Genomic DNA, 14,538 nt, shown 5'->3' with positions numbered 1-14,538 from the left:
TTTTTTTTTTTTTGGATTTTGGGCTGGAGCCACTCTAAAGCTTAACACCTAGGAGATTTCTCACTTATGGTTCCCTTTAAAAGTGCTAAAATCTCAGCCTCTCAAACAAGAGACCAAGCTACAATTTAAAGAAAGCAGTAGTATTGATAAAGGGCCCTAAGAATGTTGCCACCTTCCAAATGTGTCTTCTGCCACATTCTTTCTTTTAAACCAGCAGGAGAGTTGGAAGAGGGATAAGAGGCTGGCCCTTACAAACACTCCTGGCATGCCATGCTGGTCTCTGAGGTCTCCCCTGCTGCTTTAGAAAAAGGAGCCCTACAGACAAATGAAAGGCCCATGGGGACATTCTCATGCAAGCCCCTTCCTGCCAAACACCAAGTGGCTTTAGATTGTTGGTGTTGGTGTGGTTTGGCCTGAGTTGAAGAATAGAGACTTGAGAACCATTTGTTTCCACACCGTTTTGGGTGAAGTGCTATATTTTTCACTTTAAAAGCCCATTTAAAAAGAAAAATATGGTTTGAAAGGAGGACACAATTTGGAAGCCATCACACTTAATGGAGTCCCTTTTCAGTGTAACACTTTGTACTATCAATTCTCTTCTAAATTGTTGTCACCACCTGGAGAAAACCCACCCTTGATTGTCTTACCACTCTTGCTTAAAAACACCATCTTCTGTATATTTTTCCTATTTCAGATTTTTTTTTTTTTTTTTTTAGGGGATTTTTATTTATTTATTTATTTATTTATTTATTTATTTTTTAATTTTAAAATCTTCAATTCTTACATGTGTTCCCAAACATGAACCCCCCATCAGATTTTTAAAACTTTTTTGTGAATTCCACCAAGTATGAAGTGTACACAGTGTGCCAGGGACATATTACCATCAGCTTCCAATTACACAGATTATCTCAGAATTAAAAGAAAAACCAGCAAGCTGGACCTAATAGAAATAAAGGCTTTTACTGACAATTAATTAACAATTGACCAGACATTGTTAGATAATGGACTTCATAAAGTCTGGAGGATGTAGGAAGAAGAAGTAATTTTTTGGAACTAGTCAGGCAGTTGATTGGGCTTCCCAGGTAGTGCTAGCAGTAAAGAACCCGCCTGTCAATGCAGGAGACATAAGAGACTGGGGTTCCATCCCTGCACTGGGAAGATCCCCTGGAGGACGGTGTGACAACCCAGTCCAGTATGCTTGCCTGGAGAATCCCATGGATAGAGGAGCCTGGAGGGCTATGATTCATAGAGTCACAAGGAGTCAGACACGACTGAAGTGACTTAGTATGCCTGCAGGTACTTTATTATACTTGTTGCCGCAGTCTGAAATATTCATCTAGTTTTGGAGTTTTGAAGAGACGAGAGGGTTTTGAAGTTAAAGTCGCTTCTTTCCAACCGTTCACTCTCTTTTTGTCCTTTATCTTGAGTGGCCTGCCTAGTTTCTCAGCCTGAAAGTCCCACTGTCAACTCGAAGGTAACTTTTAGAAAATTGAGTTTGTGCCCCCTTACCATAACAAGTAGGAATTCCTCTGAAATTTCCAATTTTTATCAAATGAATACTATAGCATACCAGACATAGATTCTCAAGTTTATCCTCTTATAATAGCACTTCTATTTGTATCTCTTCTTTGCCATCTAAACACAATTCATCAGCAGTTCTCCAAGCCACAGGTCCCACTTCTTTTGTATTTCTACCAATTTAGTCTGAGTATACATTTCCCTCTTCTGCTTGGAATATAACAGCTTTCTACCATTTAGCTTCTTGCTTCTCATCAGCTCATATGTAGCCCTTAGAATAGATCTTCCTCAAGCACCATATTTTATCTATCATTCTACTCTTTAGGAATTTCAGAGGTTCAGTTTGTTACTCAAGAACTTCCACCTGGGTGGGGGAAATAGGGAAATATTGGTCAAAGGATACAAACTTCTAGCTTCAGGATGAGAAAGTTCTAGAAGTCCAGTGCACAGCCAGGTGATGATAATTAACAGTCTTATGTATTTGAAAGTTGCTAAGAGAATAGATCTTAAATGTTCTTGTGGTGAAAAAGAAGTGGTAATTATGTGATGTGATGGAGGTGTCAGATAATCATTTTGTAATATGAATGTGTCAAATCAACACTACCTTAAGTTTATACAATATCACATGTCAGACTTGTTCAGTCGCTCAGTTGTGTCCAACTCTTTGTGACCCCATGAACTGCAGCATGCCAGGGTTCCCTGTCTTTCACTATCTCCTGCAGTTTGCTCAGACTCGTCCGTTGACTCAGTGATGCCATCCAATTATCTCATCCTCTGTCACCCCCTTCTCCTCCTGCCCCCAATCTTTCCTGGTATCAGGATCTTTTCCAATGAGTCAGCTATTTGCATCAGGTGGCCAAAGTATTGGAGCTTCAGGATCAGTCCTTCCAGTGAATATTCATTGTTGATTTCCTTTAGGATTGACTGGTTTGATCTCCTTGCTATCCAAGGGACTCTCAAGAGTCTTCTCCAGCACTGCAGTTTGAAATCATTAATTCTTTGGTGTTCAGCCTTCTTTATATGGTCCAACTCCCATATTCACACATGACTACTGGAAAAACAATAGCTTTGTCTATGTCAGGGAAGGTTTGACTGTGTCAGACCTTTGGTGGCAAACTGATGTCTCTGTTTTTTAATATGCTGTCTAGCTTTTCTTCCAAGGAGCAAGTGTCTTTTAATTTCATGGCTGTAGTCACCATCCACAGTGATTTTTGGAGCCCAAGTCACTATTTCCACTTTTCCCCCATCTACTTGCCATGATGATGGAACTGGATGACATGATCTTAGTTTTTAAATGCTGCGTTTTAAGCCAGCTTTTTCATTCTCCTCTTTCACGCTCATCAAGAGGCTCTTTAGTTTCTCTTCCTTCTCTGCTATTAAAGTGGTATCATCTGGATATCTGACATTGTTGATATTTCTCCAAGCAGTCTTGATGTCAGACTTATACAATGTTATATATCAGTTGTATCTCAATAAAGCTGAAAAAATAAAGGTGCCTCCCCTAGCTTGTATATTAACTGTGGTTGTGTTTTCCAGACCAAAACCAGGAGCCTGTCAGAATTCAGTGCCTGCACCCTCCCTTGCACACATTGGGCCTTAGTCTACTTCAATGTCTTCACACACACCATTCCCTTATTTCCTTCTTTCTCAATAATCTATACTATTTTAATCTGGTCCAACTTCCCTCCTCCAAGAAGGTGATGATGAACTTGACTTCTGACTTCTCTTTTGACCCCATCACACTTATTTACTGAGTGTGGACCATGTTTATTTAGGATTATGATGTATTCTCAAATTGTGCTCTTTGATTTGTTACTGTAGTTGTGAAGAGTAAAATTCTTTAAAGGCATAAGTTGCATTTTCAAAATTTTAAGTATATATGTGGACGTAGAGAGAGTCATATAATGATATATGTTCACATTATATATAAGTTATTATTATATATGACCTTGTGATATTTTGTCATTAAACTTGTCTTTTGTTAGATACAGTGCGTAGAAGTTATCAGTGTGTGATGCATGTATAGGTTACTGTGGACCTTAAAAATTATTCATTCTAAATTGTTTAGAATTGAAAAAGGATGAAAATAGGCCATATGGAATCCCTGCTTCTTTATACCTTCCTGCCCTTCCTATCCTCTATCTTCCCACCACCCCCCAACTCTGGGACCTGTATGCAGTCCCAGAGAAAACTCTACTAGGATGATCCTCTAAACACTGAAGAGGTTTGTCCTGAGTAACTGTTGATTGACCAAAGGGGAACATAGGGTAGAGCAAGGAATGAGGTTTTGAAAAAAGTCCGTTCATCCTGGTGAAAGTGAGAAAGGGGAGAAGAGAACAAACACTAGAACATGGCTTGATGGCAAAAAAAGATGTTTAAACAGCCATTCTTTTCTCCTTCATTTTCAGCATTCCTGCCACCCGCAAAATTTCTGTCTATGACCTATGTGGGTATATGTCTACATATCCTCGAGTTGATAACCCTTTTTACCCTTCCTTCCAGCAGCCACACAGAAAACTTAGCCAGGTGTTAATCTCTGCAGTTTATTGCCTGATATGTGTATGTGTGTACATACATACACATACATGTATGTGTATACACACATGTACACATACATACTTGCATATGATTACTGACTTCTCACAGCTTATCTCAAGGCCACATTGTTTCCTGTCCCACTTGGTTGACAGGGCATCTCTGACATGACAGATGTATCCACTAAGAACAGGATCGTGCATCTGAAACCAGTTTAATTCTTAGCAAGGCGATGCATATGGCTTATGGAGATTTTGTTGTTGATTTTTTTTCCTTATATATTACTCAGGGAAGCCTGTGTCAGTATAAATCAGTGGTAACGAAGTCAACATTATGGCATCTTTGATACTGCATTTGCAAAAGCCTTTCTGGATGTTGTTTAATTCAAGGCTTAATGATTGATATTGTAGACAGCGAATAAACATTTTTGATGGATCTGTTTGCTCACAGATTTAAAAAAGTGAATCCCTTTTTCTCTTGGATTTAAAGAGTGTAATGCCATTGAAGAGGAAACAGTTCACATGTGGTCATCATAGGTTGGTGGCAACAAAAGTAGAAGCTCACCTAGGGTAAAATTTGCTGTCAGGAAAAATGGAGCATTCTTTCTGAACTCAGGAACGTGGTTCATGTGAGCTTGCTTGTGGATGGTTGCTACAATAAGGCTCCTTTCATACAGGTGTGTTTATGCCCCAGGCTTGCTGGCCACAGTCCATTCCATTTACAGAAGCTGAATTAAACAATAACTACCGCATTGCAAAAAATGGTGGGGAGGGGGGAGGGGGGGAAAGGTGAGCGTCAAAGGAGATGCCTGAGAGCTTTGTTCGGGCCAAGAAAAACCCTGTTGCAGTTGTCAGAGCTTGTTGATGTTGCTGGGAACGGCACTTTTTTTTTCTCCTGGATTTTGTGGTTCTGCCTTAGGAAAGAAAGTAAAATAGAACGGAAGAACAAAGTCCTACTCTATAAATCAGCAGCTGCTCCTTGCCAGATCAAAGGAGTGACATTTTTGCTTCTGGACTACTTGTCCACTTGAGGGCTTGACAGGCAGCTAACAGCTGGCCTGCTAGACTGTATGGGAGATTCCGCCTACATCTTCTTCCGAGCAGATGACAAGCTAATCAGAGAGATATCCATAGCATAGGGCATGTGAGTGCACCTTGATCTCCTCAAACATAGCTGATACATAATTGCTAAACAGCTTGGTATATTTTTGGCAAGTTAATGCTCAGGTGGCTTCCACTGAGAAGTAGGATAGAGAATTAATACTCCAATCAAAGGGGGTCTTGAAAGCTAAAGAAATGCTAGATTTGTAAGGATCTCCTCCTGTTAGCACGAATTAGTAAGTGGCTAGGAACATGATGAGAACCAGCTAAAATGTGTGTAACTGATTGTCAAGTGACTGGTTGATTTTTTCGAAGCCCAGTCAGGCAATAAGGTTCAGATAGATGAACAGGGACTTCATAATTGGAAATTTTGAAGATGATTACTCCAGTTTTTTTATGCTGATAGAACTGAATAAAGTTATAGATGTATCTTCCGTGTCTGCAAAGAATTGTTTTCAGAAGCACTATTAGGAGTATAGGTATACAGATCTGGAATTTTAATGTCAGTAGTAAAACTTTCAAAGTAATTCAGTTTCTAGTTGATTTCCATCTGCAATAAATCATGTACAGAATGAGGTAATACATTACAACTTATGTCTATTGACTTAGTATTTTATCTTTAAGAGGATATATTCTAGATATGAATAGCTAAGGAAGTTTGCGTATTTCCTCCTCCTTTGCTTTCAAGTAGTTTTGAAAGATCACTTTTATAGTGCATGATAAATAGCCACATATGAATAATCTGATGGTGTTCTGGGAGAGTAACAGTGCTTCACAATCATAACCTGCTGGGATGTTTTGTTATTGAGTGTGATTATCCTTATGGAATAGTGTTTATTGTTCCTCAGTATTATAAAGAAAATAAAAGATAATTCCCTATCTTCAAGGAATTTCTCAAATACTTTTATTAAAAAGTCTCTACTATTGGCCATGTAAGCCTGAGTCGAATAGGATGCCAAATTCTCCAGGTCATTCTAAAGATTTTTTAAGTTATTAAAAACAGTCAAGCTTATTATTAAAAACTTAAACAGTGCAGAGCTACATGAAATAAAAATAGAAATCTACCATTTCCCTGCTATCCATTCCTGAGAGAGAACAGTTTCCACAAAAACACTTTATCAGTCCAAATTTTCCAGTCGGAGGCACTGACAGAATGAAATGTATTAAATTACTCTAAATTGTTTGTTGCCCAAAACGAGTGATTAAAGGACTGTTTAGATGTGAGATACCTAAAGAGAATAGTGTGTGCATATTCACAGCTCCGGTTCTTGATTAAAACTTGACCTTTGCAAGTTTCTGTTCTTAGTAAGAGTACTGGATCGTGTATTTGGTATGTGACCTAGAGCAGGAATTCTCAAATTTAAATGTGCTTGTGTCACCTGGAAATATTTTAGAATATTGACTCAGATTCATTAGTGCCAAGGTGTGTGCATGTGAAGTCGCTTCAGTCGTGTCCGACTCTTTGCAACCCTATGGATTGTAGGCCACCAGGCTCCTCTGCCCGAGGGATTCTGCAGGCAAGAATATTGGAGTGGGTTGCCGTGCCCTCCTGCAGGGGATCTTCCCAACCCAGAGACTGGCAGATGGGTTCTTTACCACGAGCACCACCTGGGAAGTGCCAGGGTAGGGACCACTTATCTCTGTAGGTCTAATGAGTTTGAGTTGATGTTTATATGGTTGGTCCATGGAGCACCGAGTTGCAAGGATCCAAAGAATTGTTAAGAGAGTGATTCCAAAATAGCTCACCCCACTATCCTGCCCCCCAGCAGACACCCACTCCAGTGTCTAAAATCCCCACCATGACATTATATACTTGGATTAGCTGTAATCTCTGGGAAGACCCTACATGGCATGAACACGTGCTACCTTCAGGGGTACAGCACATTATTATCCTCTTATCAATCAGCTTGGCTTTGTTTTATGATAACCCACCAAGTGTTAATTATTACCTGTAAGAGAACAGAGCTCTTTAGGAGGGGGCATTGTATAGATACATTTTGAGTATAAGTTAACATTTAACAAGCCTTTACTATGTGCCAGGTACTGTGGCACAAAGATGTTACAAGCAATACCCTCCTTAATCCTCAAAATGATCTGGGCTCAGCTATCACCCCAGCTTATAGATAGGAATCAAACTGAATCTTGGACGTTTACATAGACTTGCCCAAGGTGACACAGCAAGGAAGGGGCAGAAAATATGTTCCTATGCTCTTCATCACTTTGCTCTACAGAGAAGTCTGGAATATGGAACAATATCTGAGAAGGGTTTACCTAAAGTAGGGTATTTTAGTAAAGAACCTATGTGAGCCCTCCTATCTTGAAGGAAGAATTAAGATGAAATGATTTTGGGAAACCACAGTAGAAAGCTGTCGAAAGATAAGCATCACCTACTTGATCATTTTGCTCAGGGCTTTTCATGTCAGCATAAACACTCCACTACTCAAGGCATATTCGTAAAGCTACAAAAGGTGTGTGAGTCCAGATTAATACCGTGTTTTCATATTGTAAACTTAGAAGTGTTAGTTCATGGTGTTTTGAGAGCTGTAGACTAATCTGTGTGTGTAGTCAGTCACTAAGTGGTGTCTGACTCTTTGCAACCCCATGGACTATAGCCCACCAGGCTCCTCTGTCCATGGGATTTCAAAGGCAAGAATACCAGAGTGGGTTGCCATTTCTTTCTCCAGGGGATCTTCTCAACCCAGGGATCAAACCTGCATCTCCAGTAGACCAATCTCACCTCTACCAAATTAAAAATCAAGCTGTAACTCTGGGAAATTGATTATGAACCATAACTGTATCCCTAAATAACCCATGAATCTCATTCGTTTACCTTACTTTGCTCACAATTGTGTGGGAGAAAAGACCCACTATCTGGCCACCCATGAAAAATGCGGGTTTGAGACATGACTCAGTCATTTGTGTGTTGGAGTACACATTCAAAGGTATTAAATCTGCTTAATTCACTGATTCAACCTTTTCAGTATATCTCACTGAGAAGACCCTCCTCTTAGCCATAAGCACAGCACAGAGATAGACATGCTTTCTTCTTGAACTCAGAAAAGTCGAAGAAAATAATGGACTTGTCCTGATTGAGACTTCACTGTTGCAAATCCCAACCAGTAGCAAGCTTTGTGAATAAGCACCTTCTCTGATGAGTTTTGTGGCTGAGAAAAGTGAAGAAACAGGTTTTTCATTTTTTAAAAGGTCCCCAATCACCAAGGTATTTGGACAATACCTCTTCCAAATTGATCTGATCTCTCTTCAGCATTTCTACCTCCGCTTCTCTGACCAGACCAATCCGTGCAAAATCTTCGCATCCAGGGATTCTTGATGCCTCCTCGGAGGGTTCAGGGCTGGCATCTTTCCAGCTGACTCCATGGAGGCCTACACTTTCTAACAAAAGGAATGCTGCCAAAAGGAATGGGTTACCAGGTGGGGAATGAAGTTAGTGAACCAGAAGGAGGGATTTGTCAGCCATTTAAAAAAGATGGAGAAAAAGAAAGGAAAAGGAATCAACCAACAATCTGGAAAGATACCCAAGTCTACTTCTATCAATCTGAAATATGCTTGGGAGTGAACACACTTTAAAAAGAAAATCACCATGGTCAGATTTCTTTGACAGAAAAGTTTGGCTTTTTTTGTGGGGGGGTTAAGGTGGGGATGTGGGAGAGGTCTCCAGAAGACCTCTCTCCAAAAAGACAAGATGAGATTTCAATGATATTTTCCTCTCTTGGGTTTATTCTTTTTATATATAAAAGAATCCATCTGCCAGGGCAGAAGACACAGGTTTGATCGTTTGATCCCTGGGTTGGGAAGATCCCCTGAAGAAAGAAATGTCAGTCAGCTCCAGCATTCTTGTCTTGGAAATCCCATGGATGGAGGAGCCTGGTGGGCTACAGTCTATGGGGTCACAAAGAGTCGGACATGGCTTAGCCTAAACACGCGTGCACACATACACATACACAGATATATATTCACTCTAAGTTGACTCAAAAAGGCCTCATGATTCTTGGAACGTCATTGAATTTATTTCTGTAATCAAGTTTATTTTTAAGCTAACCGTCTAAGTATATAATTTTTAAGGATCACACATACTAATGCATTTTCTATTTTGATAAAATTTAGTGAGAAAGTAGATAGTCTTAGTAGATCCTCTCCAAAGCTTTTGCGTGAGCCTGTGTACTAACTTTGTGTTCAACACAAATCAATGGAAGTAGTGTATTTTAGGGTACTCATTCCCTAGGGAGTCACTAATGGAATTATCTCTAGCCCTTACAAAGTCACAGTGAGGCTAATGAATTTTTTTAAGTGGAATCTGGAGAAGGGTTAGGCTCACTAGCACATTTTATTTATGGCATTTATCAGAGGTGGCACATTTTACATGCAAGGTGTACAAACCTCAGAATGTTTTTAAGAACTATTTAATATCTAAGAAGACTTTGTGATTTGGGGTTAAATAGTTTATACCAATAGAAAAGTATGTGTCCTCAACTTCAAAATCATTCTGGGATGACATTACAATTTAGAGCATTTTTTAATATCAGATACAGATGAAAAACCTAACAGTCTTTGGATTGGAAATAACTTGTGGGGGTTTTCATTAAAGTTGGGTGCAGCTTGCTGCATTTTGGTTAGTTGGATGTCTTCAGCAATTTTTCAAATGTTTTGGGTTTGGCAAAGTCCAAAATGTTTTTGCCAACACCCTCTTTTCCCCTTAGTTTTTAAACCCGTGTGAAATTCAAGGATAACTTAATCCATATGTGTCTGATTCATTTACACTTAACTCATCAAAATGTTATTTTGTAAGACCCATTTAATATCCAAGAAACCTTTTTGAGCCTTTTAAGATGTCTTTTGTCTTTGAACCAGTGAGTTGCATTTTTCCATATGAATGGAGCTTGGACCTTGAAAGATGGAAGATCAGGCAATTTTCAATTTAGACTTCAAATTTTAAGTAGATCAAAACTTGATATTCTGCTTATTGCTTGAACACTGAATAACTTCATCTTAAAATACATATCAGAGAAGGTGGAAAAAACTTTCATGTCATCTAATTTGGGGGAAAGACCACATTTGGAAATTTCACATAAAGAAATAAAAAAAAATACTTTTAGTTTGATTTTTGTAAGTCTATAATTAAATGGCTTCATTTTATGTACATTGGGTGTGTTTTCTATGAGTGGCCTATGGATCATCTGTGCAGTGGGAGTAATTTAATTTTTGAGTGTTGAAGTGTTCTTACAGTCAGCTTATTAACTGTTAATTTTGATAATGACATCTATGGTGTTCATAAGATAGCCTAGGATCAGGGGAGCTGGCAGTTGGCAAGAGTTGTATGTTAAGAGAGTTCCGAAAAATTGGGACCCATATGTTTTACAAATTCTGTGTGATTTGAAAGAATGTGGTAGAATCAGGAATCTGGCAAGATATAGCACTATGGTTCACAAACATTGTTTGAGAACAACAGTTCAGAGAAACCCTAGCGAAAAAAGCAAAATCTCTCTGACCTGTTGTAAGAAGATCTAGTGAAAACTTTCAGAGGCCTCTCTGCCTATTTATTTAGGAGAACTGGGCAAAGAAAGGCCATCGTCATAACTGCTAGTGAACGTCCAGTCCATGCCATGGTAACTAGTTGAAAATGTAAACTGGAGTGGCATTTCCAAGTTCAGCACTTCTATAAAGACCTGTGAGCACACAGAGTGCTTTTTTAATGTTCTGCATTGTTGTGGATCCCCCATTGAACAACCTTTTGAGAGGACCCCGTTTTTACTAATGTAAACATTCTGACGAGTATCCAAAGAAATGACCTTTGAGTGAACCTCTAACCTTCCCTGTAATTATTTGTTTGAAGACAGTGTGGAGTTCTCCTGCTGAGAACTAAGGACCATGATGCCTTGCAACTCTGTGAGGAAGGGAGTGTTTGGGGGAACTGTTGAGAAAGACATAAAGAAGGGAACAACCTCCAGATGTAAATAATAAAAGAGTAAAAGGGTGAAATTAAAAAGGGAAAAAATAGCAATTCGTTTTACCTAGAGTTGCTCTACAGGGAAAAACAAAACCGGGATTACTAGTACCTAAGAGGTGAAAACCCTGTCATGTGTGTCCTCCATTAGAAACTTCAAGGAGAAGAGGAAAGGTTTCTCCCACTCTTCTGAGCATCTCAATGGGTCATAATCTGAGCTGATGAAAGGAGTTTTCTGGTGCGACTCTCAGGTCAGTTGTCCTTGAAAGGTCGCAGTAAGAACAGTGAGGCAAAGAGTAGACCACTAAGATTTGAGGGGTACTTCTAAAAGGCTTTGTGATCTATCTGATCAGCTATTCCTCAGCAACACTTAAAAGCGCCTGGAGGGAATATATACCTTTTCCACTCTCTTCTTTTTGTTTTCACCTCATATAACCTGTCACTTACTTGCCCAAACCTGAGGGGGTGTGACATTTTTGACAACCTGAGCTACACGTACTTAAGTAATAAAGAAGTGCATTGTTTGCCAAACAAACGCCTTATGCAAAAGACTCCTTTGGTTTTCTCCCGGCTATTTTTCTTCAGTGTAATTGTATTCCCACCAGAGTGCTCACAGGAGGCCTAAAAGGGTGTGGGCTGCTGTCCTCTGCAAAAGGGACTTCAACACCATAGGAGCACAGAGCTGCCAGCACACACTAGAATTTTCCTGGCTAATTTCAAAGAAGGAGCTTTCAGTTCCTGACTGTGACCCCAAGCGAACTCATTAATCATGAAGTCCCCCTGCACTTAAGATTTGAATCTGGGAATACTGGGAATGAGCAAACTCCAGGAGATAGTGAAGGACAGGGGAGCTTGGTGTGCTGTAGTCCATGGGGTTGCAATACTGGGGAAGATCATCCATGGTCCTATTTTGAAGGAACAGCTAGCTATAGGCTAGGCAACCCCCTCCCTCCGTGTCCCCCCTGAAAATGCACAGCCAGTGAATCTTGTGCATCAGCTCAAGTGTGTGGGGAATGCATGTCATTAAATGCACGGGGACAGGGGTAACTCGCAAATGGTAGACAATTGGTTTGTTTTTATTAAATTTGGAGAAATAAAGGAGATTTCTTATCATCTTACTCTGTTTGTACATGAATATTTGATGGGCATTATTAAACATTAAAGTAACATGAAGTAGGCACTTATTTTTGGATTTCCAACAAAATTAGATCCAGGCTTCTAGATGAAATAACTGCTCTCCTTTACATTCCTGTGATTCAGCCACCACCTGATTTGAAAATGTTTCTTAGACTCTAATATCAACCATGTGTACCTGAGGCTCTGTCTTTCTAGTGGGTTGAAAGGTGGCTGGGTTTATGGTTGGCAGTTACCTTTATCCCTGCCCTGGGTGTCCCAGCTTAGACTGGAAAGGCCGCCCCCAGCTGGCACTGACCTCTAAATGACCCCTAACTTTACAGGCTTAAACTGCAGGAGTTGCCGAAGAGCAGAAGTCTTTCTGGCCAGCACTTATTACTGCTGTGTTGGTGATAAAACTTCAGACAGCCTAATTGATGGCTTTGCTGACCTAACAATACCTTGTGAAAGCCGAGTGCCAGAGCCTGGTCTCCATTTATGACCAGCTGCAAGGGGAAGCGGGATCTCCCTATGATGGAGTTTAGGGAAAGGGGGAAAATCTTCCAGCCTGTGAACTTAAGATTCTGACTTGTTCAAGAGGCAGAAGCACAGTTGCAAATTAATACAAGTTTTCGCAGGGAAAACTTTTTTCTCTTCCTGAGTAACTTGTTTTTAGCAAGTCAGCCTCGGCTTGGTTATGAGATGACAGGGGAGATGATCCAGTCAGCTATTTCTGAACATGGAGAGGAAAAATTGCCTTCAAATTAAAAAGATAATTTTTGGTAGATGTTCAACTGTATTCTATTCTCCACAGCGTGCGAAGGTGTTCATGGAGCACACAAATTGCATTTGCTGACTGGTCGTCTCTATTCTATTTCAGGTTTATTAATGCCAGAAGAAGAATAGTACAGCCCATGATTGACCAGTCAAATCGAGCAGGCAAGTTCCAACTCGTGTCTGTGTTCCCATCCCTGAGGCATAAATCCTCGTCAAATTATACTTTAGGAGTTTCACCACCTGGTAAAGAAATGCTTCCATCAGGCATTCTGGGAGAATTTTGTCTTTTAATGTCCCCAGAATTCCATTCTAGGAAGCAACTTCACTAATTGGTGCTAATTGGAGATTTCCCACCCTGACTCTACTGAAACTGCTTTTTATTTTCTTTCTGAATTGGTAATTGGGCACACGTATTAGTGCCACAAGCAGTTTGTTTAACTGTGAGCTCTGGAATTACTCATTGCTTGTTTGCATCCAATCATTAGCACACTCTCATTTTCTCCTTACCCATAATTCCTTGGTGTGCGTGTTGCTTTCACTCCTGGAACATCCCCTGTTAAACTCATTGTATCCATTCATTTGCTTTGACTATTCATGATATTCTATTAAAGCCTGACATGCTGCATTGCCAGCATTATTTTTTATTAAAATGCTTCCCATCCATCTCATGAAAACACATGTGGGGTTTTCTCACAGTATCTCTCAGTTTCTCTAAAGCTATTATTACACGGTACGGTCAGAACCCTACCCAGGAACTCCTAATCATTCTACTTTGAAATAGGCATTTCCTTTTACTGCAGACTTGTGGTGCCTGCAAGAAGGTCTGTGGGGAAAAAGCTATTTTCCATGTAGATGATGACTGTTGTCACTCACGAGGATGTCAGACAGGATGGAGACTTAAGCTGTGGCCTCAGTTTAAAGAATTTAAGAAAAATCAGATTCCTTTGGCAAAATTTCCCTGACAACACTGAAATATTGCCCCACTAATGGAGGCTGGGGGCCTGTTGGAGAATCATATAAAACAACTGACACATTAAATTTACCGTATTTATGTTTTCTTTGGTATGAGTGAAAAGCAAATGTTCCATTGAGTCTGTTTAACCTTGTAAAACTGTGCTCAAATTTTCAAGTGTTTGTGTCTGATGTGAAATTTTATTAAGCCACCAGAGATGGCAGGATCACCAAATCTTAATAGCATGTGGCGATCTTTATACATCAGGTACCCCCTCTTCCTTGTCCCTCTTCCCCCTAATTGAGAGAGAAAAGTCCAGAAGCAAAGGCTGCTGAGGATGACCCACCTGTTAAACAGGCTGGGGAAGTCTTTCCTCTAGAATGTTTTGTAAAGCTACTCACACATCTTACCTCAATCCTAGAACCGCACATACAGACCACACCCCCCGTTTGCAAGTGCCAACCACGTTGTTGCTGTAACGTTTCACTGCTGCAGCAGGAACAATTGCTGATTGTTTGGTATATCTTTTCTTCTTTCTCCTCTGTGTCCTCGAATGACTACAATCAGGTTTTCTTCTTGAT

The 14,538-nt window shown here is 40.0% G+C and overlaps 1 protein-coding gene across 1 annotated transcript in view; it reads left to right on the top strand.

Moving 5' to 3' along the window:
* The window catches only part of MEIS2 (Meis homeobox 2), a 220,274-nt gene that overhangs the window by 202,902 nt on the left and 2,834 nt on the right, over window positions 1-14,538 (top strand). Inside the window, exon 10 of the mRNA XM_052646516.1 lies at window positions 13,109-13,167. Within this exon, the coding sequence (XP_052502476.1) occupies window positions 13,109-13,167 (59 nt within the window). The remainder of the gene's footprint in view (window positions 1-13,108; window positions 13,168-14,538) is intronic.

The sequence above is a fragment of the Budorcas taxicolor genome, chromosome 10, assembly GCF_023091745.1.
Source record: "Budorcas taxicolor isolate Tak-1 chromosome 10, Takin1.1, whole genome shotgun sequence".
Lineage (NCBI taxonomy): Eukaryota > Metazoa > Chordata > Mammalia > Artiodactyla > Bovidae > Budorcas > Budorcas taxicolor.
The sequence above is the reverse complement of the archived record's forward strand: the minus strand, read 5'-3'. Positions and strand labels throughout refer to the sequence as shown.